Source organism: Sipha flava, unplaced genomic scaffold (genome assembly GCF_003268045.1).
Source record: "Sipha flava isolate LNK unplaced genomic scaffold, YSA_version1 3_pilon_pilon, whole genome shotgun sequence".
Classification (NCBI taxonomy): domain Eukaryota; kingdom Metazoa; phylum Arthropoda; class Insecta; order Hemiptera; family Aphididae; genus Sipha; species Sipha flava.
In genome coordinates, this window is record NW_020273108.1 from 111,266 (window position 1) to 133,812 (window position 22,547).

The 22,547-nt window shown below is 33.6% G+C and overlaps 1 protein-coding gene across 1 annotated transcript in view; it reads left to right on the plus strand.

Moving 5' to 3' along the window:
- LOC112688683 (mediator of RNA polymerase II transcription subunit 12-like) overlaps positions 1 to 22,257 on the plus strand; it is a 62,707-nt gene extending 40,450 nt beyond the window's left edge. The window contains exons 9-19 of the mRNA XM_025562002.1: positions 2,079 to 3,184; positions 3,794 to 3,957; positions 4,108 to 4,142; positions 8,627 to 8,912; positions 8,984 to 9,168; positions 13,884 to 14,137; positions 14,219 to 14,487; positions 16,674 to 16,890; positions 17,165 to 17,397; positions 17,559 to 18,022; positions 21,252 to 22,257. Of these exons, the coding sequence (XP_025417787.1) occupies positions 2,079 to 3,184; positions 3,794 to 3,957; positions 4,108 to 4,142; positions 8,627 to 8,912; positions 8,984 to 9,168; positions 13,884 to 14,137; positions 14,219 to 14,487; positions 16,674 to 16,890; positions 17,165 to 17,397; positions 17,559 to 18,022; positions 21,252 to 21,613 (3,575 nt within the window). The 3' untranslated portion in view covers positions 21,614 to 22,257. The remainder of the gene's footprint in view (positions 1 to 2,078; positions 3,185 to 3,793; positions 3,958 to 4,107; positions 4,143 to 8,626; positions 8,913 to 8,983; positions 9,169 to 13,883; positions 14,138 to 14,218; positions 14,488 to 16,673; positions 16,891 to 17,164; positions 17,398 to 17,558; positions 18,023 to 21,251) is intronic.
- Positions 22,258 to 22,547: the final 290 nt, after the last annotated feature.

Genomic DNA, 22,547 nt, shown 5'->3' on the forward strand with positions numbered 1-22,547 from the left:
TTAGAGATGTGGACATTGAGAAAAATGATGAAGATCAGCTGGAAAGAAAGGAAATCGAAAATAGAAGTGTTAATTATGATAGAAGTATCAAGACAAATTATTAAAATGATGGAAATAAGAAAAACCAAGTTCTTCAGACACATTATGTGACATAACATGTTAATTACAAACATTATGGAAGGGAAGATAAATGGGAAAAGAGGAAGAGGACGGCGGAGAGAAACAAATCTGGGAAATATAAAGAAATTAAATCTGTACGGAGCTATGTAGAAATGAAGAGACTAACAGAGAATAGGGAAGATTAGTTGAAGCGACAAGGCGATATTGTCTTTAGATAAAAAAAAAATGTATACAAAATTATGAAAGTTGTACAGCAATGTGTGAGAAATCTTTTTTAATTATGAAGTAATTATTATTATGTTCTTCAATGACTGACGACTGTTTCACTGACTTATACATTTTAAACATTGAAAGTGAACTAGTCTCAAATACAGTAGAACTTCGATTACCAGGGGTAATGATGGAGAAGAGTAACACGGATGAAAAACACGTTTAATCAATACTTTTTATTAAACGAATTATGAAAAAATGTATAATTTTGTATGCATATTAAATTTGTATAATGTTATTTTCGAAACGGCTATAGCAAATGCTAAAAATACAATAAATAGTATAGAACAAATTCGACAGAATTGAAAATTTTCTATATGTATTAGTTATAAAGCGATTAGATAAATATTATTGTTGAAAAACCTCTATTACTCTCTATTAGTTTTAAATAACTCTTTTCAACCTGTGACATATACAACCATATTTTTCTCGTTGAAAGGTCATTTATGTTATTCGATACCTAATGAGTATTATGTATGTAATGTAAAAATACGTTTGTCTAACCTAATAAAACTTTTCAGACGAAAAATTTCGAAGGACGATTAATTTGGAAAAGTGAACACGGTTAATCGAGGGTTCACTGTATTGATATGAATAAAATTGTTGATATATTTGCTGAGAGAAACAATAGAAAATTAAATTTAAAATTGTTCATTTAATTCAACTTTTTATTGTGATACATAATGTATTCATATAATGTATCCTGTATTATGCTGTATACTTTTAGTTAATTAACCGATTAATCGAATAAAATTACAATTAAACCGATCGGCGTTCTGGTTCAACCGTCGGATGTGAATAGAACCTTCGTTTTACTCTCGAATCGTACGAATCGTATCTGATTTATTGGACGTTGGCCAGTGGTAAAATTTTGTTATAATAATAATTAATGATTTCTTATTTCAAAGTGTAGTACGTTGCGCCAGGTGAGGATCGTGGTAATGAGAATTTTATACTGTATTTATATATATTTATAATTTATAATCACAGACAGGCTGGAAGTGGGTTATTATGTTATATTACAAATTATTGCCCAATATACTATAAAAATGTTTTAAAATTCAACATACAGTTCAATACAATATTATTATAGTTCAACTATTTCAACTAGATATTTAATAAATTTGTTTATTTCATATTAATTATTTAATTTATTATACATATTTTTAAACTAAATTAATTTAATTAACATGCATTTTTGTTAGCATATTTTAAAGATAATCAGTACATAATTGCATGCATATTTCCTATGTTTTTAATGCGGATAATTCCGGGCCATATTTATTATATTCGTAGATTAAACTCAGTATGTATTCTGTGTATCGCTTGAAAACTCAAAACTTAACATTTATTTTAATTTATACATTGTGAGAATTTTTCTTATACTGATGTTGGTCCATCAATGTTGAGTGACAAATTTGTTCGGCATTGCGCCGTAAAAAAGCGGTTTATCTTGATAACTAGATAGTCTTGTCAATTGGTTTGTATGACAAATTGTTAGTATCGTTCTTATCGTGATACAAAATTTTCGCTTATGATTATGATACTGTTTTGTTTAGGAATATCCAATTAGAGGTCCTTCCCATGTTTCTTACCATATTACCTTCAATAGTGGTTTTAACGTTATCTAATACAAATTAAAATGCGAAAAAAATGAATGATAATTAATTGTTTTACTTTTGTTTCAGCTCATATGAATAGTAGTGGATCGACGGCAACTCCTTTGATTAATGGCAGCGGTAAATTCACTGAAAACAGCAATAAATACGAAGCTCCGTCGGTTTCGGGCGAAAACGCGTTACTCGAACAACAAAAACAGCAGTATCAGCAGCAACCCATGCAACAGCAGCCACAGTCGCAGTATCAGCAGCAAGGTTTTGTCGAAGGATTTTCGAACGGAAGTACGACGCAGTTGCGACGCACCCAGTCCATAATCAGTCAGAGCCTTCGGGACCAACAGTACCAATTATACTGCAGCAGCTCGTCGCCGCCGCTCCAGCAACAGCAACAGTTGCAGCAACGACCGCATCAACAGCTACAGCCTGTACAACAACAGCAATACGTGGGAACGGCCGTTTCTCAGCTGCAACAGCACCCTGTCAACAATGCTTATGGTATGGCGGAAGATGCCGTAATGTACGGAAGCGGCGGCGTAGGAGTTGGACTGGCAAATATCGCTAGACAGCAGCAGCAGCAGCAGCAGCAAGTAATGGCCGTTGGGCAACAGCGCCAACAACAGTATTCCATGACAAACAACTTACAGGCCGAAACGAATTACACGTCGAGTGGTACCGGGAATACTACTATTGCGTTACAACAACCCTACAACAAACGGGACGGCAATGGGTACGACAGCAATACCAGTGGCAGTGCTCGATTCGACTCCCAACCGCAAACATATCAGCAACAGCAAGAAGTTTTGTACCAACCTTATCAACCAGAATACGCCACATATCAGCAACAACCACAACAACAACAACAACAAAATCCCTATAATCAATTACCACAACAACAGCAAAAGGCTCAGCAACAATATCAACAACAACCGTTTCAACAAGGCCAGCCGCCACAATTTCAAAGATTTCCCAACCAAGATCAACAACAACAGCAATCAGCTATGGGTGATAATTCTCAACAGTATATCATGGGATCACAACAAAAAGAAGACAATAGTATTACGCAAAATGCCATAGGTCTGACTCAAAATGGTGGAATAAAGTATAATACTAATGATGTAATGGTGGTAGAACCTAGTTCTACATCGCTTAGACCACTACAACAGCAGTTGGTACAAGTAAGTATTAAATATTAGGTTTGTTGAGCCATGAGGTAAAATACACTTTTAAACATGTAGTTACAACGCGCTAAATAAAATTAATAGAATGCAATAAATATGGCATAATGTCAACTTTTTTCAATGCCAGATTAGATATTTAATCATAGACAAGTTAAGAAAGAAATCAATTTTTTTTACAAATTATTCATTTAGTATAATATGTATTTGAAAACCTTAAAAATATGCTCTTTTCTCCTGAAACTGTCCAAATATCCAAAATATACATTATTGATTTTTGATTTTTAAAATAACCCTTGTATAGTTCAAAGGTCTTGGTTGGTTCATTATAAATTGAGAGCATATGGAAAAATATGTAACTTCTACAACTTTCAAGTCTTAATTGTTAGCGATATTAAACTTTGACATTTAACACAACGTGGAATATACATTATTCTTAAGAACCATATTGAAAGTTTTTCTCAAAATCCTATTTTATGCAGATAAATTTTCTACCCACACATTTACCAGTGTAACCAGTTGTTGTTTACCTTATTTTAACGTGCTGACAATCCGTTAGCGACCACAATACAGCAGCAACATTATATTAATGGCAACAATTATTCACAGCAGCAACATCAGCATCCGAACACTTTGGCAGCTAACGCTGGCATTATTACAAATAGAGCCACGGTACTAATCAACTCTTCTGCTGCCACTGCGGATCAACAGCAAGTCGGAATTAAACCTTTGACGGTATCGGCCGCATTAAAATATCAGGGCTCGACGCAACAGTCACAGCCGCAGCAGCAGCAGCAGCAGCAACAGCAGCAACAACAGCAGCAACAGCAACAGCAACAGCAACAGCAACAGCAACAGCAACAGCAACAGCAACAACAGCAGCAACAGCAACAGCAGCAGCAACAACAGCAGCAGCAACAACCACAGCAGCAAACATCACAGACGTCTAGTTTGCATCGTAAGTACAGTGTTTTATCATAAAGTCTATTGCTAATTGTATCTACATGGTAACCGTGAGAGCTACTGTTTGCATAATTTACACACTTTAATATTTAGGAATAAATTAAAAAATAAAGCAATAACGTGATAAACGATAAACTTCACAGTAAAAGAAAATTACATTTACATAGCTTTTTACAATATATGTTTAATTTATAATACAGTTACCATAAGTACATTATAAAACATTCGCACTTTTTTTAAGAGCTTTTTATATTTATTATTATTTTTTTTATGTATTTGTTTTAATTTATGCATATTACGCACATATATGTACTATAGGATAACGATAAAGTTGAAACTATAATTAATAATCAGTAAATATTTACATTTGTATCGAGTATTTTATTTTAATTTAGAATATTAAAACTTTCCTATACTTCAAGATGACAATTTTTAAAATACTAATATGTATAATATGATATTATTGAGTTATCGAATATATTTTAGTTATAAATTCAAATTTATTATCCACTTATGACAAACTATAAAGCACAATTAAAAAAGAATATATTTATCCAATATAAATCAATAATATCGGATTTTTTATGATCTTAGTAAAGGGAAGCTAATTAATAAAAATATATTTTAAAGAAAAAAAATAAGCAACCTTTACATATTCTATAGCATTAATTTTAAATTAAACAATGGCAAGAAAACATTTTCTCAAGGATAGATGAATATACAACAATAATTTTTATAAATTTATAATTTTATCACTTCATTACATTGTATTAATAAGCACGACGACGTATAATATAGGGAACTTTATCAATCAAGTACTTTTGATTTAATAATAACAACCAATTACTAAATAGTACCCAATCTCTTATGAAATAGAATACCTAATCGAACTTTGATATTGCCTAATAATATTTTGAAGGATATTTTATATTAGAACTACATATATGAACTACATTTGCAGTTCTTAAATACTATATAAACTTGAAAAAAAAAATGTTGATTAAAGGTTTCAGGACCTAACACTAAGAAAATAATTTCTTAATATTTTAGAACTAGATTTACTTGTATTCAAAATAAGTTGGTTGCCTTCAATCGTTATTTCATTATTTCTTATGGTTTTATTAAAAATAATTTGAACGGAAAAATTTAAATATTTAACACATTTAATTTCCACTGATCAACTTTTAGGATTAGTTAATTCGCATTTTACTGTTGAATAAAAATTATGAATTATTATGATTGGTTGACATAAAAGTTTTGAAACTCTTACTAATAAAATGTGGTAATATTTATCATAAATAAAGTAAAAAACTTTACTATAAAATCAATACATTATTGCGACTTCATTAAAATTGAAAATTCATATGTTAAACATTAAATAGTTAGTGATAGAATATTAGTTCTCATAAATATAAATATTATAAGAAATAATTAGATATTATAACAAATAATGTTTGTTAAATATTTTCAAAAGATAAATTATAAAATATTTAATTTATAAATTGAAATTAAAATTTTTGTCATAAATTAAAGTTGCAGCAGATGTAAATTCTTAAATGTTTATAATAAGAGTGCAAATTTGTATGCACTTAAAAGTATCGAAATATGCCATATAATATGCAATAAAAATCATGAAAATATGCAAAAAACATGCAGTCAAAATCATGAAAATATGTAAAAAATATGCAGTCAAAATTATGAAAATATGTAAAAAATATACAAGAATTTTTTATTTATTTAAAATATATAATTAACTTATATTAATTAATTACTTAAATACTTAATAAAAAAAAATGTAGGGAATTTTCTGAACAATTTATTATTAAAATTTTATTTATTATTAAAATAAATAATCACATGCATTTCAAGTTTATCTTCTGTGAAGCTGTGTCGTTTATCGGTTTACATATTTTTAAAGACTGAAAACGAAAGTTCGACGTCAACCGAAGTTATTGGGGCATATTTGAAGCAACTTAGTATTGTCGGATCTTGATAAAAATCTTCGAGCTGAACGTTTTTGCTTAATAACACTGAATTAATTTTTCGTAGAATTTTCAGACCTTCATTTTTGTTGGAAAGCTCGTTTAATTTTGTTGTAAGTGTTGCACCTTTCGATCCTAGAATAGAATGCATTTTTTCTTTTGTTTCGTCAATTATTGAAAAGCTTTCATGTAAAGTCATATTTTGAGTTTCCATTTTTTTTATGACTATCACTAAAAATGCCAAATGAGTAGATATAAATGTCAAATCATTGACAACAGTACCATCTTCAATTATATCCAAAACTTTTCTAATAATTTGCTCATCTTCCATTGCCAGTTTCTCGATGACTGTTTTATATTTGGTAAAATAATCTGCGTAATACAACGCAGCATGTACCTATATTCCTCACCTTGTAAGAACTGGAACAGGTGGTAAATTGATATCATTTATTTCTTCTTTAAAAATAGAGATTCGACTAAGAGCTTTTAAAAATATTTTCTTCCCATTATTAGTTAAAGTATTAACTTTTGGAAATAACTCCCTTACTTTTTCTACAAAACGGTTACAAAAAAGAGCAGTAAACGTTACATGGATCATACCATATTAATATAAAATATCTTTAAAGAATTTCCTGCTTTCATCATATATGTCACCGCGTCTATTAACAAAAGTAATACACGCCGTTCCATTCCCATATCTGTCCATAATAATTTTAAGGAGTCATTGACAAATCGTGTAATCGTTTTATTGTTTGTTTTCTCCAATTGTTTACATTTTAAAAGATATGGTTTCTCAGAAAAGTTTTTATTCATAACTCCTACAAGTAAATTTGCAATGTATAAGTCCCGTGCATCAGTTGTCTTGTCTACAAAAATATATATAAAATTTTGCTTAATTTTTTCTTTAACTTAATTCATTGTTGTATTTACATGTTGCATGTATTTACATAGCTTTTTCGTAATGTGCTTTCATCTGGGATAGGATGTATTTATTCAAAAAATTACGAAACTCTTCGTTTTTTAACTTGTGTAAGTAATTATATCAGAAGAGACCATAGCAAAACATAAATCTTCAAAAAAAATGTTATTGGTAGAACTTGATCTAAAACTAGTTGTAAGTGATTGTTGTTTTAATAACTTATTTTTAAGTGCAGACAGATGTGCAGATAAAATATAAAATTAAAATAAAAAAATATAGAAAATAAATAAAGAAAATCTATTTATATTTGTATATGTACTGACCTGTTTTTATGTGTTGATCTACCTGAGACTTTCTCTCACAAACAATAGATTTTCCACAAGGGTTGCAAAATATTATTTTTCCGTCAGTAGTCAAAACCTCGGTGTCTGTGTTTGTTGCGGAAATCCATTCGCGAATTTTGTTACAAATTGAACTCCTTATTTTTGGCATATTTACAATTTACGGACAACAATAAGCGACGAAACTTAGTTGTATATTGGTACGTCGATAACTGACTGATACAGCAAGAGCAATTAAGATTATAGGTAGACACACGTTTATTTTCGGCATTTTCGCGATTTACGGACAACGACAAACGATGTAACCAAGTGCCGAGTAGTATGTCAATAACCGACTTATAAAGCAAGAGCGATTAAGTTTAAGTCGTAATCGATTATTTAAATTTTCGCTTCAATATGCAATAAATTTTGAATTTTGCCAAGATATGCAAGAATATGCAATAATCTCTAAATATGCAGAAATATGCAAAACAAAATTTCACCTTTATCTTCAAATTATGATGATTCGTGGAGATAACTGACAAAAATCCAAAAATATTTAATTGTATAGAAATCCGCGCTCTATTTATAATATATTATCAAAGATGAAAGAAATAATTATCCTTAATAGGTAAAATGAAGAAAATAATTTTCAATTTTTCTATAGTTAGCTATCTTTAAAAGTATAGACAATCTAATAAAAATGTAAAAGACATAAAGAAGTGTAAAATAAATACACTTAGGCTACAATAGAAGTTATTTTATTTTAATGTTTTTATAAGATAACAATGCTCAAAGAAATATTTAAGCGCATTTGCGCTTTGTGGTTATTGCTTACTGCTTGATTATATTATTTATTTTGAAAACATGTTAACGAAATCATCTATTCTTATTGGGAAATAAAAATGAACTATCCTATAAACTTCTTTCTGCTAAGAGATAAAAAAAAATCATTTGGAAGACAAAAACTGAATATATTATTTTTTACGTGTACACAGTTCATAATACTATCGTTCATAATATAATTTTTCACAATACAATTAAAAAATATTTGTCGTAGAATTAAAAAATGAACTGTGTATAACAACGTACAAACAACAGGACATATATTTTTTTCAATAAAATGAAATGTCTAATGAAATTAGATCCAATGGCAAAAGTAAACGTGAAGCTTTCGACAAACATATAACGTATTATTATTTTTCTATTTATTAATTATAGATTTATTGTTGCATTTTTTCTTTCTGTACTGTCACAGTGACACCCCCACAACAAAACACGCCAGTCAGTACACCCAGAGGCCCGCTGCTATTGACCGGAGGCACCCTTGGACTCAGAGACTTGACCGCGTCACCGTCGGACACACAAAGTGAACCGGACTCGATGCGATCGTCGTCATTGCGAGGCAGTAACGGCCGCGATGGTAGACGACGATTGCCGGACTTACCGCCACCGGATATGGAAATGGCCGGCGTGCAGTGGCCAGCAGCCGCGAACTCAAAGCGCCGCGAGCGCATGGTGCGCGCCATGATGGACAAGTTCAAGTAAGTGATATTGAGAGATAACACGTTTTTCAAACGTTCAAGTGTTTAACGTGGTCACGTCTGGCACGCAGGCCGTTCTCCTCGTCGCGGAACGTTGCGAACGCGGACAGCCTGTCCATTGGTTTTGGTTACGGGAAATTCGCTACCAATCGGCCTGGCAGCATGAGCGAGACAAATCTGTTAAAATATCGGTTTCAGAAAGATGGAGGTCTGGCCTCAACGGTGAGACCGGAATCGGCCTTGGGGCTACTGCAAGGTACGTAAAGAACGCCGTGACATGTAAATAGTGCGATAATAATAACAATAACCAATAGCGATTGTTATTATTAGTTTGAATGTTCGTAGCGAACGTATTTTAGTGGCTTTAATGTTTTTTATTTTTCATTTACAACACGCTTCGACGATAATAGTTTGATGATTTGATTAATGATATTTTGCATAAAGAATGTAGACTAATAATATAAATTGGCTTAAACTAATAGAAATATACTTGCAAAGACACATGCTAAACATTATAATAAATTGTGAAAGTATACTTTTGTCAATATATGTAACGACGTAACATAGGAGGGCTAAATTGTATTACATTGGTGAAAAAAATATTTTTCAACTTATAGTATATCATATAACAATAAATAAAATGGAATAATAATAGAATAATGCCAAGAAATATTTACGGAACATGATCAATTTGATAAGAACTCTACGCATTTTCTGAATGTACCTGTATTAAAATATATAATATTTCTGGAGAAGAACCAAGAATTAAAATAAAACTATAAATAGTTTTATATTGAAATATGATAAATGAAGCATAAGCTCAATCGAATGGTATACAAATATTTAAATATGAATAAAAATGATTTTACAGGATGTTTTTCTATATTATACATTAGACAAAACTGAACTGTAAAATTATACAACTCAACTATAAATAAATAGTTTATTTAATTTGATAAGAATATTATTTGTAGTAAAATGATTATGATAGAAAAATGCTTGCCTAATTGAATTTACTAAATTATAAACATTTTAAATGAAAGGTGCATTTTTTTATTTCTTTAATATTCATAGTGGATCAAAGAAGTTATTTTTTTTTAGTTAAATTATCATGAAAACATGCAGCTTTCATTCCTGTATTTTATTATTTAAAAACATTTTGAGATAAAAATGTTTAAGGGTTTAACTTATAGTATTATAATATTGATAAAAATTAAACATAGATTTAATAATATACAGTTACACCATGATATTGTTAAATAAAAGCTTCGAGGACGATAGAAACTGTTTATAATGTTGAATATATTTTTATCAGATTGAATCGAAACGTTTACAGTATCGTTTGTGGCTACGTCCACATAGGCGTTACCAATTTTAATAATAGTATGTTGATTTTGAATACTTTAATATTCATGGAAATACCTTAGAAAGAAAATGAAAAATATTCTTATATGGTAGTTAAAATTAAAAAAAATATCCGAAGTAGAAAATCTATTGAAATTTATAAATAAATGCATTTTAAACTAAGATATTAATTGATATAATTTTATTTAAATAAAAACACTACAATATTAAACTTTAATATTTTATATTTATAAATAAAATACGGTATTTTTAACACATTGCGTAATGTCAATGAAGTGAGATTTTTTTTGGTTGAAAAATATGATATAGATATTATATTTATTAAGACACGTGACAATATAGCCTATAATATATGATTATACGATTTATAATATTTTATTTTTATATAATTTTTTATACTTAACTTTTTTATATAATTTTATATGTTTATTTATTTGATAGAAATATTACAATTTAAGACTAAATAAATAAAGAAAAGATTATGAAGAAAATTAGAAAAATTAAAGTACCAAAAAATAAGAAGTTTTTTATCTTAATTTATAAGAACTATAATATAATATTAAGCATATCAGGATTTTTATTAAATTTGAATGAACGATGGAAATAAAAATATTTATTGATATTTAAAAAACATAGTAAAATTTTGATTTGATTTTTTATGAATTATTTATTAAATGTACTGATTATTTTATCATGAAAACAAAAATGCTAAAATAGCATATGTTGCCAATTTAAAAGTTATTATGATTTTAATATGTTAGATATATCAATTCCAATATCAAATTTTGTCATACATTTTTAAACATCGGTAACAACATGTGATAACAATGAGACATTTTTTCTGATGCGAAAATTCTTACATAACCATTGAGAATATTTTATTCATTACTATCAAATATGTAACGTAAAAATAAAGACAAAGAATCACTGAATCGCTTGTTAAAACTTTCAATCTTGTACATCCTAAACCTCCGTAGTAAAAATAAATATATATTTTAACAAAATAGTCTCGTATTAGTATTTATTTTGATATTAAAATGCCCACAATGTAACTATTATTTTATACGAGTGATGATGGTATTATGACCACCCGTGCATACATAAAAATACGCAAAATAGTTTGTTCGTATACGCGTTAACGATTTAGTTAATTGAATAAATAGGTACATTTTGTATATGATTACAATATCTGTAATACCTACGATCATATTACGTTATACGTATTACAAAACGATGATGGTATACTTTTCAAACCAATTTTATTTTAATCACCGCCACTTTGGCGGAAGTCGATATGGGAGGAAAAAAAATTAATCATCGGAGTCTCCGAAGCGAGCGTGGTAATAGTGGGTAAGACCTCGTCGAGTTAAATCTGCCGCCCGTAAAGGTGTTCTCCTACCTCGCTAGGGCACGACGGTAAACGAGCATAACGACATCGGCCGTAGTGTGTATAAACGCCGCCGACAAACGTTTCACAAGACCATCACGCACAACCGCTGTGTATTATCCGCGTGCGCGCGCGCGTGTTACCAGCAGCTGTATACACACGTACGTGTACTCTAACGTACGAGCGTGCAGGCGGTCGTAGAGGCGCGCGGCGCGAACGTGTAGGTCAAACGACGAAGACGACAAACGGTGTGGGTCGGACGAGGTGGCGCGGTAACGGAAGCGGCGGCGGTGGCGGCGGCGGCGGCGGCGGCGGTGTCTGAACGATAGAAGGTGGTGCCGCGGAAGAAGGGTCAAAAGGTTCCGCGCGCGATTCGACATCGGCAACGGTGGCCGAGGAGGTGGTATTGATCATCGTTGCGGGTTCGGTGTAGAGCGTAGGAGGCGGTATCATCGCCGTCGTCGCGGCAGACTAGGAGGCGCTATACCCGTCGCCGTCGTACATACGTGTATTATACGCGGCTGGTGAGCGCGCACGCGCTCCAAGTGCTCGCGGCAGAGTGGCACAACCGCCCCGCGGGATACTCGCGAATAATAAAATCGTTAGCCGCTCGTCGCTAGTGTACGTGTGCGAACTAGTGACCGCTGCCCCGCGACTAGTACCGCTGCCGTCGTCGTGCGAACACGTCCGCACGTCGAGCCCACTGCCGAGCACCGCGGTGTATCGTACACAAACAAAATCGTACACAAACACACGCGTTTACGTTTGGCCGGGGTCATTGCAGTAAACGTTACCGTCGTGCGCGTATACATTATATTGTATCGAACCGCGTGCGTCCACTTCTCGTACGCTGTGCGAAAATTAAACGACGCGCGGACTTTATTACCGCGCACGCGACCACATGCCTGCCGCCGTAGCGGGCGGCGGTCGCACCGCCGTCGGATCGGCGGCACGAAAGACGCCCCTCCGGTGCGCTCGTCCGGGACGCAGGGCAGGCGACGTCGACGCGCTTCCGTCCCGTCCGCACCGACGGTGCCTTTGTCGCTGCGGCGGCCGTCACCGCAGCCCACACCACTGCCTCGGTTGAGGGGTTCGCCGCGTAGACCGTTGGGCGCCACGACGACCGCGCGATGATGCATTACGCCACGGCCGCCGCCGACAGGTCCATGCCGCCGCATTACTCCGCAGCCGCGGCGAAGCTGCACCAACTGCAGAACCAGAACCACCGGTCCGGCGGTGGGGTGCCCGCCAGTTTCGGATTGTATGGTACGTAGCAGCACAGGACCTCTGCTACAACGCCGCCACCGTCGTATACCGTATCTCCTTTTTATCACCCCCCTCCCCCCCTTATCCGCGCGCTTTATGGCACATTCGGTCGTCATATCATATTTTTTTACGGGTGTGCGCGGGCATGTATGTGTCTAATAATAATGCGTGGCGTGGAAAATCGAGTTTGGAGATGTACAACACTTACGATAATATCATGTTTTGCCAATCATAATCGTAATAAATGTATAAAAGACCCGACGACGTTGCTTTAAGCATTTATGTTGCTGCTACATAGTGGGGTACGTGGTTGGTCGAATGCAGTACTGGTAGCTGTCCTTCTTACTAGATATTTTTATTTTAAATTCGTTATTTTTTTTTATTTAATTATTACACTACACGATGATTTAGTTCGATATGGTATTATATTGTTTCTTCTGTCCAGAATGTTTTCGACCATCTACGAGTTGGATGAATGTGACGTACCGTCACATGTGTCCATAAACGCTTTTTACTATCATCAACTGACGTTTAAACTTGGTAGGAAAGTGGTAGCACGGATAGCAATTTAGAAAAATGGTATATACGACAACGAAAACTAAAACCCGAGTTTGAGAATAAAGAGGGTGAGATAGTTTTGCAAACAACCGCGAATGGATATGTTTGTGTGTATACGAGATCGTGTGGGTGTATGTGAGAGTGTTACCATGATACGTGATGACCATGATTAACACACATGTGGAATATGCTGTTGTTGTCGTTGTTGCAGCTGTAGTATTCGTAGTAGTAGTAGTAGTAGAAACAGAGTAGATAGTGTTGATAGTATAGTATAAGTCAGTAAATAGTTGTTTAATAGTGATAATAGTTTGAGTAGTACAATAAAGGATGTGGTAGCAATAAGATTAGAATTTATTTATTTTTTAACGGTTTCGCTCTGTGCTTACGAATTTTAGGTTCGAGCCTGGTGAGCAGCACGGGAGAAACGACTCCGTCGATGGCCAGACAGTACGGAGGTCTGACGAGGAAATACGCTTCGGACACTGGCGGTGACGAACTGGCTGCCTGTTTGCCACCTGACCTCAGGCATCTGCTGTCGGCCACAACGGCCACGGCACCGACATCACAACAACGGCAGACAACGTCACAACGTCTACAACAACATGGACTACTGCGGAGCTCCACCGCGACAGCCGCCGCCAATTCTTTGGTAAGTCTGGCCCGTGGTGCAACCACCTATTGTGTTCGCTGCAGACTGCAGTTGTGTTTACGGTGTGCCTTTGGTCCCCAGAACAATGCGGCCGCGTTAAGCATGTACGGTGGTGGCAGAAAACCATGGTCGTCCACGTCATCATGGTCTTACCACGACGATACTGGCATTGGCGGCTATCCGTTGTCCATCGACCGCCGTATAGGTGCCACCGGCAGACATGCCGGTCTATTCGGCACCATGGACTCGCAACATTACCGAAGCGGCGGTAGAACGATTGCCACGGCCAGATCACTCGGTGGCGTTTACGACGGTAACAGCCTGTTGTACCGGTGTTCGACGAGTAACGTGTAAGTTTCAAACCCAACCATTGTACATGTATATGGTTTCGCGCCAATTCTAAATGTGGCGATGAGTCCAGTAAATGCCAGTTTGATTTACAACGGTAAAATTAGCTGTCGGTAAAATGTTGATTCCTATACAATTATTTCATGTGAGATAATGGGAGTATAATTGTTGCTGTGAAATTTTTAATAAATTTTCAATTAATTATTTTCATAATTCAACAATTTTACATTCCTTATTACATAAATTATAATTGTTGCTATGATTTATGTAATAAGTAATAAAATTTTTTTGTTTTCGAAATATGAACACTTTATGAGGTGAACTACTCATAAGCCTTTTAGAATAATTTACATTCTTTCAATTGGATATCATATTTTCACTTAGTATCACACAGTAAAATTTACCCGTATGCATACAGAGATTCAAGTTAGTAGGTAATAGTTGTTTAAGTTGAAAAATTTAGGAGTTATTTAAGTGACACAATTAAAATTGTTTAATTGCGATATTCTGTGTATAAAAATATTATAATACATATACCTATATGTATTTGTATTTGATTTTTAAATATATTATGTTATCTGATATTTAGTTATTGTAAAAAAAAAATAGTTTTTTTATTCGTTGAAATAATTATTGGTTTTAAATTAGTTTTATAAATATAGTTTAACTTTTTATTTAAGATTTTGGTTCATTATTAAACGTTAATAGTTTTGAATTTAATTTGTTTTTTTTTATAAAGAATCTATGGTTCCAATATTGAAATGCATTAGATTCAAATTTAAGTATATTCAACTATCGAGATAAATTAAATAACTATTGAAATAAATATACATAATATTGTGGTAAAATGGTAATGTGGTACCATTATTATAATGTTGTGAATTTATAAATATAAATTTACATTATAAATATGAAATTTTATTTAATCATCAAATCTTGCATTGGGATTGTCTTTGAGATTGAAATTTTTTAAAAAATAATAACCTACCGTAGAATTGTATAGATTTAAAACGAAATGATAATACATTATACTCTTATAATCGGAAATAATAAAAAAAAATGATATTAGTACTTATATTAATTTTAATATACTTGTATTTATACATTTATGCGTAAATGAGGATGCAGTCCATTTCCTTACTGACTTTCTTAACTGTCTATTTTCTTAACTCTTTTACGCCCTCAGATTTCCACCTCATAAACTGATATTGAAAATAGGGTCACCTGTTATTTTAATGAGAAATTCGAGCCCATCCAGTCTTTACTACGGTTCAAGTCTACAAATCAAAAAATTGAGAAATTTATTTGTTTATTGGTCGAGTGTATAATACGAACGGGCTGTGATACTGGAGAAACTATTTTAATACCAAGAATATCAATTATATCCTCAGATTTAACTTTTCAGTTTAAACGTAATCAATTTCCTATTAAATTAGCGTTTGAAATGGCTATAAATAAAGCACAGTAAAAAACACTTGCTGGAATTGACCTAGAAGATTAATGTTTTTCTCATCGTCAATTTTACGTTGCCCTATCACGTGAATCATCCAAATCAAATTTGTTTGTTCATTTTCGCCCCCAATCCGGAAAAAGTCGACCAATTAGTTTACAAAGTCATTTTTTATATTGATTAATTATCAAAATACTGGTATAATTCATATATTTTTCTCCGTCCATATTTATACCTACAAAATGTTCAAACACGAGCGCACGATTATGCCCTTATTAATTAAATCTATTCAAAAATTAAAAAAAATTAGCAATAAGTATCAATTTTTTTTACATGTTATTACGTTTAATAATATAAATGAAAATTGAAATGGTATTTGACTTGCAATTATTTTTTTAGGCGACACCGTTTGAGTACTGCTAGTAATGTATATTATATTAACTGTGGCTCAGTGTTTTTTTTTTCATAAAACATTGAAAAACTAAAAAAAAAAAAAGCACTTACTCAAAATTACTGTTACATCTAATAATATAAACATATAGAGTATAAATAATTAAAGATTTAAATTAAGTTATTAATTCATCCATATACACGCATTACTGATGTTTTGTCAAACAAGCAAAGTATTGAAAGTCAAAGGTTAACTTTTTCTTTTATGATTGTTAAGCATTTTTGATAATTTTACTATTATTGTGTATCTGTTTATATCACTATTGTGTATACACCTATATTTTACAGGCCCGATCACCTGGAAAGACGTTGGTATCAGAACCAGCAGCAGAGGCAAAACAGTAGTGGCGGCAGCAGGCTGATTAGAGGATTGAGTGGCACCAAGCACATGTCCGATATGTATGACAACGACGACTTGATGCGACTGCAGAATGACGACGGTACAGTGGCTGCGTTAATGTTGGACGACGTGGTCCTCGGAGGGGGGTACAGTGGAAGGAATACGGTAAGTTTACAATTTCCGCAGTCTAAGCGAACCGGTAGCGCCAAAATTAAATTCCAGTAGAAACGTTACTAAAACAAAAAACTAGCCCGGATACATATCTTTCTGCAACAAAATATCTGTAGTAAGATCGACCAAAATATTATATGGTTGTTGTAACGAGAATCATCTCGAATGTTTTTTGTACGTTTATCATAACCATATACCGACTTCGGTGCTCATTATACTCGAAAATTGGGCAGCGGACGATGACATGTACGTTTGTCTGTGTCCACAGGATTTCTTGCCCACCAGACCAAGATCCCGGTCTTATGGCGGTAGTGAAGATCCGTCGTCCACGACGTCATGGCGACATTGGCCGGACACTGGCAGCGGTGGCGGTGGTTCCGGATATTTGGGTGGTGCATTGCGCGAGACTGCCATCGGCTCGTCCGCAGCGATTTTCGATCATAACGGACACCGACGTGGTACGGTCAACTCGATGAGTTCTACCTCGGCCGATCAAAAAAGGTGAGTACCGTGAGGTATATAAACGTGATACCGTATAGTTTACATTCAAGTACGATATCGTTGTTTACCGTTGTCCGCTGATATAATTATTCAGATTACATATATATATATATATAAACCGTAATTGCAAGACATTGAGTCGGTGGGTATTTCGTGTCCAGATGGGATGTGCGGCGTCAGCACCGTCGGCAGCGGCGTTACAGCGACGGTGGCGACTCGGATCCGCGCCGCTCGTACGACTATCACTCACACCTGCAGATGGCCAATCCGTCCGCGGCAATGATGAAATACGGCGCGGTGAGCCGGCGGTCGCGATCGTGGGACCCGTCGCCGTCGCCCACCCCGACCGCGTACCTGAGCGGCGACGACGGCTACGGCGGCGGTTACGGCGAGTACATGGACGACTACGGTGGCGATTACGATTCGCTGGCCGCCGAGGAGGAACACGACGAGGAGTTGCAGCGCGAGGAGAAGAAGGCCCGGATCAAGGCCGAGATAGCGCGCCGCCGTCGGCAGATCGAGGACAACGTACGATTGCACGAGGAGCTGTTGCGTTTGGCTCGGATCCGCGAGAACGCCGAGCACGAATATTCTTCTTCGATGCTGCCGTCGCTATCCGCTGCAGGTACATAACATGCACATGTGTACGCACGCGCACACACGCGCGCGCGCAAGTACATTTCGCACGCACACGCACACGAACACACACGCACACACACGCACGCACACGCACACACACGCACGCACCATCACACAAACACGCGACACGCTCTACGAAAAAAAAAAAAGATAAAAACATCGCGTTCGTTGATGACACCAACGCTTGTCCATACTACACTAGGTGTATAGATCAATTAAAAGCTTACTACGTTGCTCGGTCAGCTTGATTGGCAGTATGTTTTACTGTGCGCAGGGATAAAAGTTTAAAAGTACATTATTATAATTCGCATTAACAGTTGCGCCGAATTCGGGGTAAAAGGTCCGATCGTGACCACACCATATATTTAGGTTCGCGAGTGGTGCCGTGGTGCATTAGTGTACGAGTAATGAGCGAATGAATCCAATTAACTATAAATCATAACGCTTCCCATTTAATGATTACCGTGTAAGACGTTTGAGTGGATAAATTTTACGCTAAAATAGGTAAAACGTTATTGGGAGGGGCAAACTTCTAATCCTTTAAGTATATCTTTGCGTGGGGTAGGATGTAGGTTGTAAATTGAATGACTATTGACCGGACCATTCAACATTTTGTTCGGTGCCACAGCGTATTGTAGTACTGGAGTACTTAGTAGCCTGGGAATTCTTAAGATAAGTTCCTGATTTACCGAGTCACTGTCAAATCCAGTTCATGAAAGTATTTGACGTTTAGATTTTATGTCATTTATTTGAATTTTATTCGATAATATTTTCTAAAATTGTTTTTCTTCATATTTTTTTTTATTTGAAACCCAAATATATTCATTTGTATCATATTCAACTATGAAATTAATGCGATTTGTGAAACTTGTTTCCATATTATTAATGAACATTGATCATAAAACTTCTACTACAATTTTATCATTAAAAATGTTAATTGTCCATTAAATAAACATTAAAAATATTACTGACATAACAATAACAAATAACATTGAGATTAGATAAAATAAATCTTTTAATTATACATATATTTTGAGAAATCTTAAATTTTTACTTAGTATAATATTATAATATAAACATATTTTTTTCATATGTAATAACTGATAAACTATCTATCTGAGAGCTAGAGAAATAATTATTTAACTATAACTAATAATCCAATAATCACAGTACATCTTGAAATTTCGCTTATGTAACGTGTTAGGAATGGTCGTTTAGTATCGATATATAGTACTATAGATTTTTAAACTATTATAAATTAATAACAGTTTGTGAATTGTTATAGATAACTTTGGATGATAAAAATATAAATAAATTGTAGTTAGTTTATTTTTAGTATATATAAAATGTATTTTTATTGGTATGAATCAACAGCAATTGTTGAATTTTTTAAATTAAGAAGAAAATTAATAATGGTTAATTATCGAGATGCATTGAAAAGAGTGAATGATATTTTATTAGATTTATGTTTAAATCTTACTCGAAATCTTTTGATTCGTTTTAAATATTTTTTATATAGCCCGGGGAAAATATCAGATTTGACCAGCCTTGATCTAGAAAACTCAATAATACCATCTCCGATGATAGATATAATACATCATATTATGATTAAGGCATTAAATTTCTTTAGTTTTTGATCATCACAAATTTACAACAAATGAAAAGATTAACTTTGGCTATATATTACTTTTTATTTTTATTATTTAGTGTAGTATAGGAATTTGTGTTGTTATTATATAATATTATTATACGATTTGATATTAATGGTGTTGTATTTATAGATAGTACTAAAAACCATGGTATAATTAAATATAATAAAATGTATTATATGATGCCAAATACATTATTTTTTATCTACGGTGGTAGACTATATAGTGTATTGATGCATTTTGAAAAAGCCGCCACCCTAAACTTTGTTTATATCATTATGGGTTGTGCGCAAAGAACACTCATTATGTTTGTTCTGCGTTCACTTTGTTTAAAAATAATAGAACTACAATAGTTACCTATGCAATAAATAGTATTTAGTATGTATAAATGGGTGGCGGATACTAGGTATATACAGAATTGTTGCATATAGTAATTTGTTTGATATCGTTACAGAATTATTATTTTTAAAGAATTATAAAATTTGTATTCATTTAAAGTATTATAGAGCATCTTGTTCTTATAAAAACATTAAATGTATCAGTTGTACAAAAAAATCAAACCATGTGTCATACATAAAGAGTATAATACATTTGGTACACTATATATACGAGTAAACATTTTAAATCCGTAAGTTATACACTTTAAATCTGATATAATATATGGACTTGCTTTATTATATTACTGTTTAAGTTCGTTAATATATTTTGCTACAAACACATATTTTGAGGTACTTTTCGTCAACTTTTAATTTAGTTTGAGTTTCATAGTTTTAATGATTTCAAAATTATAACAATATGTTATTATGTACTGATCTATATTTGACTACTTTCGTTATCGTCATTACGAAAAAATATTTAATTTAAAATTTCAACTCTGATAAGACCAACCAATTTATTAAAATGCACAGTTAATGTTTTTATTAGTATGGTTAAAAATTCTCAACAACCGATGAATTTGCTTTTAAAAACGCTGTATGTCAAAACGTATTGGTTTTATGAATTTGAATTACTATGTATATATGTAACATATTAACAAAATTTTAACAAACTCAATAGGAATAAAAATACATTAGTTCAATGAAGTTAAGACCCTTATTGGAGTTGTTGTTATAGTGCATTCGTATGGGAAGTATTTATGGTTGTATTTCACGACGCAATTTTATATGCTAACCACTTCAGCGAACATTAAAATATGATTAGGCTCACGGTATAAGCGGAGTTTAGACTGGATTGAATTATGACTACATAATGATATTCAATCGGAGGAGAACATGTATATAAAAACTAATAAAAACATATTTTATAATCAATATGATGCACTTGAGCGTAAAGATATAATCTACTGTTGGAAAACTTTTTTTCACATTCAGAATATGTCGTAGCCAACTGGTTTACTCCTGTAGTTCTATGACTATGCACACAAATACACACACACGCACACACACACGCACGCACGCACACAAATAAATATGTATATACAAATATATATATATATATACAAACAGACACACATCTGATGAATACGGGTAAACGAGATGGCGGCGTATGTATACATGTATCATACAGGTGGTTGTTACGCGGGACGGAGGCCGATGACCGAGGACGAGTGTCTAGTGTTTGCGCGCGCGGCCGAAAAGATAGCCGAGGAACGATCCATGGAGCGGATCGCGTCCACATTCCGGACCGCGGCTGCGGCTGCGGCCGAGGATTACATACGGCGCGGGGGCGTTTACGATGAGTTTGGGCCTGCGATCGCCGTTGGTGAATACACGCCCCCGCATGCCATGCCATTATTGCCGGACATGCCGACTAGAAGCAGGAGACTGCTGGAGAACTTGGGTAGCTCGCCCATCACGGATTCCGTGCTCTTGGACGGCGAACAACAAAAGGCCTTGCAGAAAAAAGTCAACTTTCTCAACGTCCTATAAAGAATCCTCTGAGAACAACACGCACGCACAAATATTGAGTGAAACAACATTGACGCGCACAAAAATAATATTTTATAATCGATAACAATAACCGTTAATAGTAATCACGCGATGATAGTTAATTAAAAAATACCTCTTATTATGTTCATAATATAATGCGCACGAAATAGGCGTGTTTTAGGAGGGAGTGGGGAATTACAAGACCTTTGCTCCCGGTAAATGTTGTGCCTTTAGTGAGTTTTTACCCCGTTCAGAAAAAAAGTTATTCTCTGTTTTTATTAACAAATTTTGTATGTAAACCTCAAATGAAAACCTCTGGATTATATAATTACCTGCCCCTCTAGCCACAAAAGTCTAAACACGCCTATGACGAGTACATGTGTACAAACTACAAATGTTGTACCTATTTTCGAATTTATTACCATTTTTTTAATTATAATTGTAATCAAGGATGTGAATTTTATACATTCATTATGCTAAACATATGCTAAACATTAGAAGTGCCTGCAATATAAAATTTTAAAATAAATCCCGAAAACTGCAATAGTGAGATATTGAGCAGAACTTGAATTAAATTAAAATAGCTATGATTATGACATGATAGTTTCAAAAAAACATTATAATTAATAATGCCTTTAATAAATATTACATTAATACTTCTAATTTCCTAATTTACGTTTTGTATCTTATATCTTTATATATCTTTTAAATATTTTTAACATTTAAAAAAGCAAAATAATTTTTTTTTTTTGTGTAGAATTAGAGTAAATAAATTAAAGGTTCTTAAAAAGTATTATTGATCCGAACAAATTTCAATAATTCAGTTTCAGATAAAATTTAATATTTCAAAAAATTCGAAATTAAAACATAAAGACCTTAATGTATTTTCATTACATTAACAATTAAATCATGCAAAAATACGAGAAGTTAATTT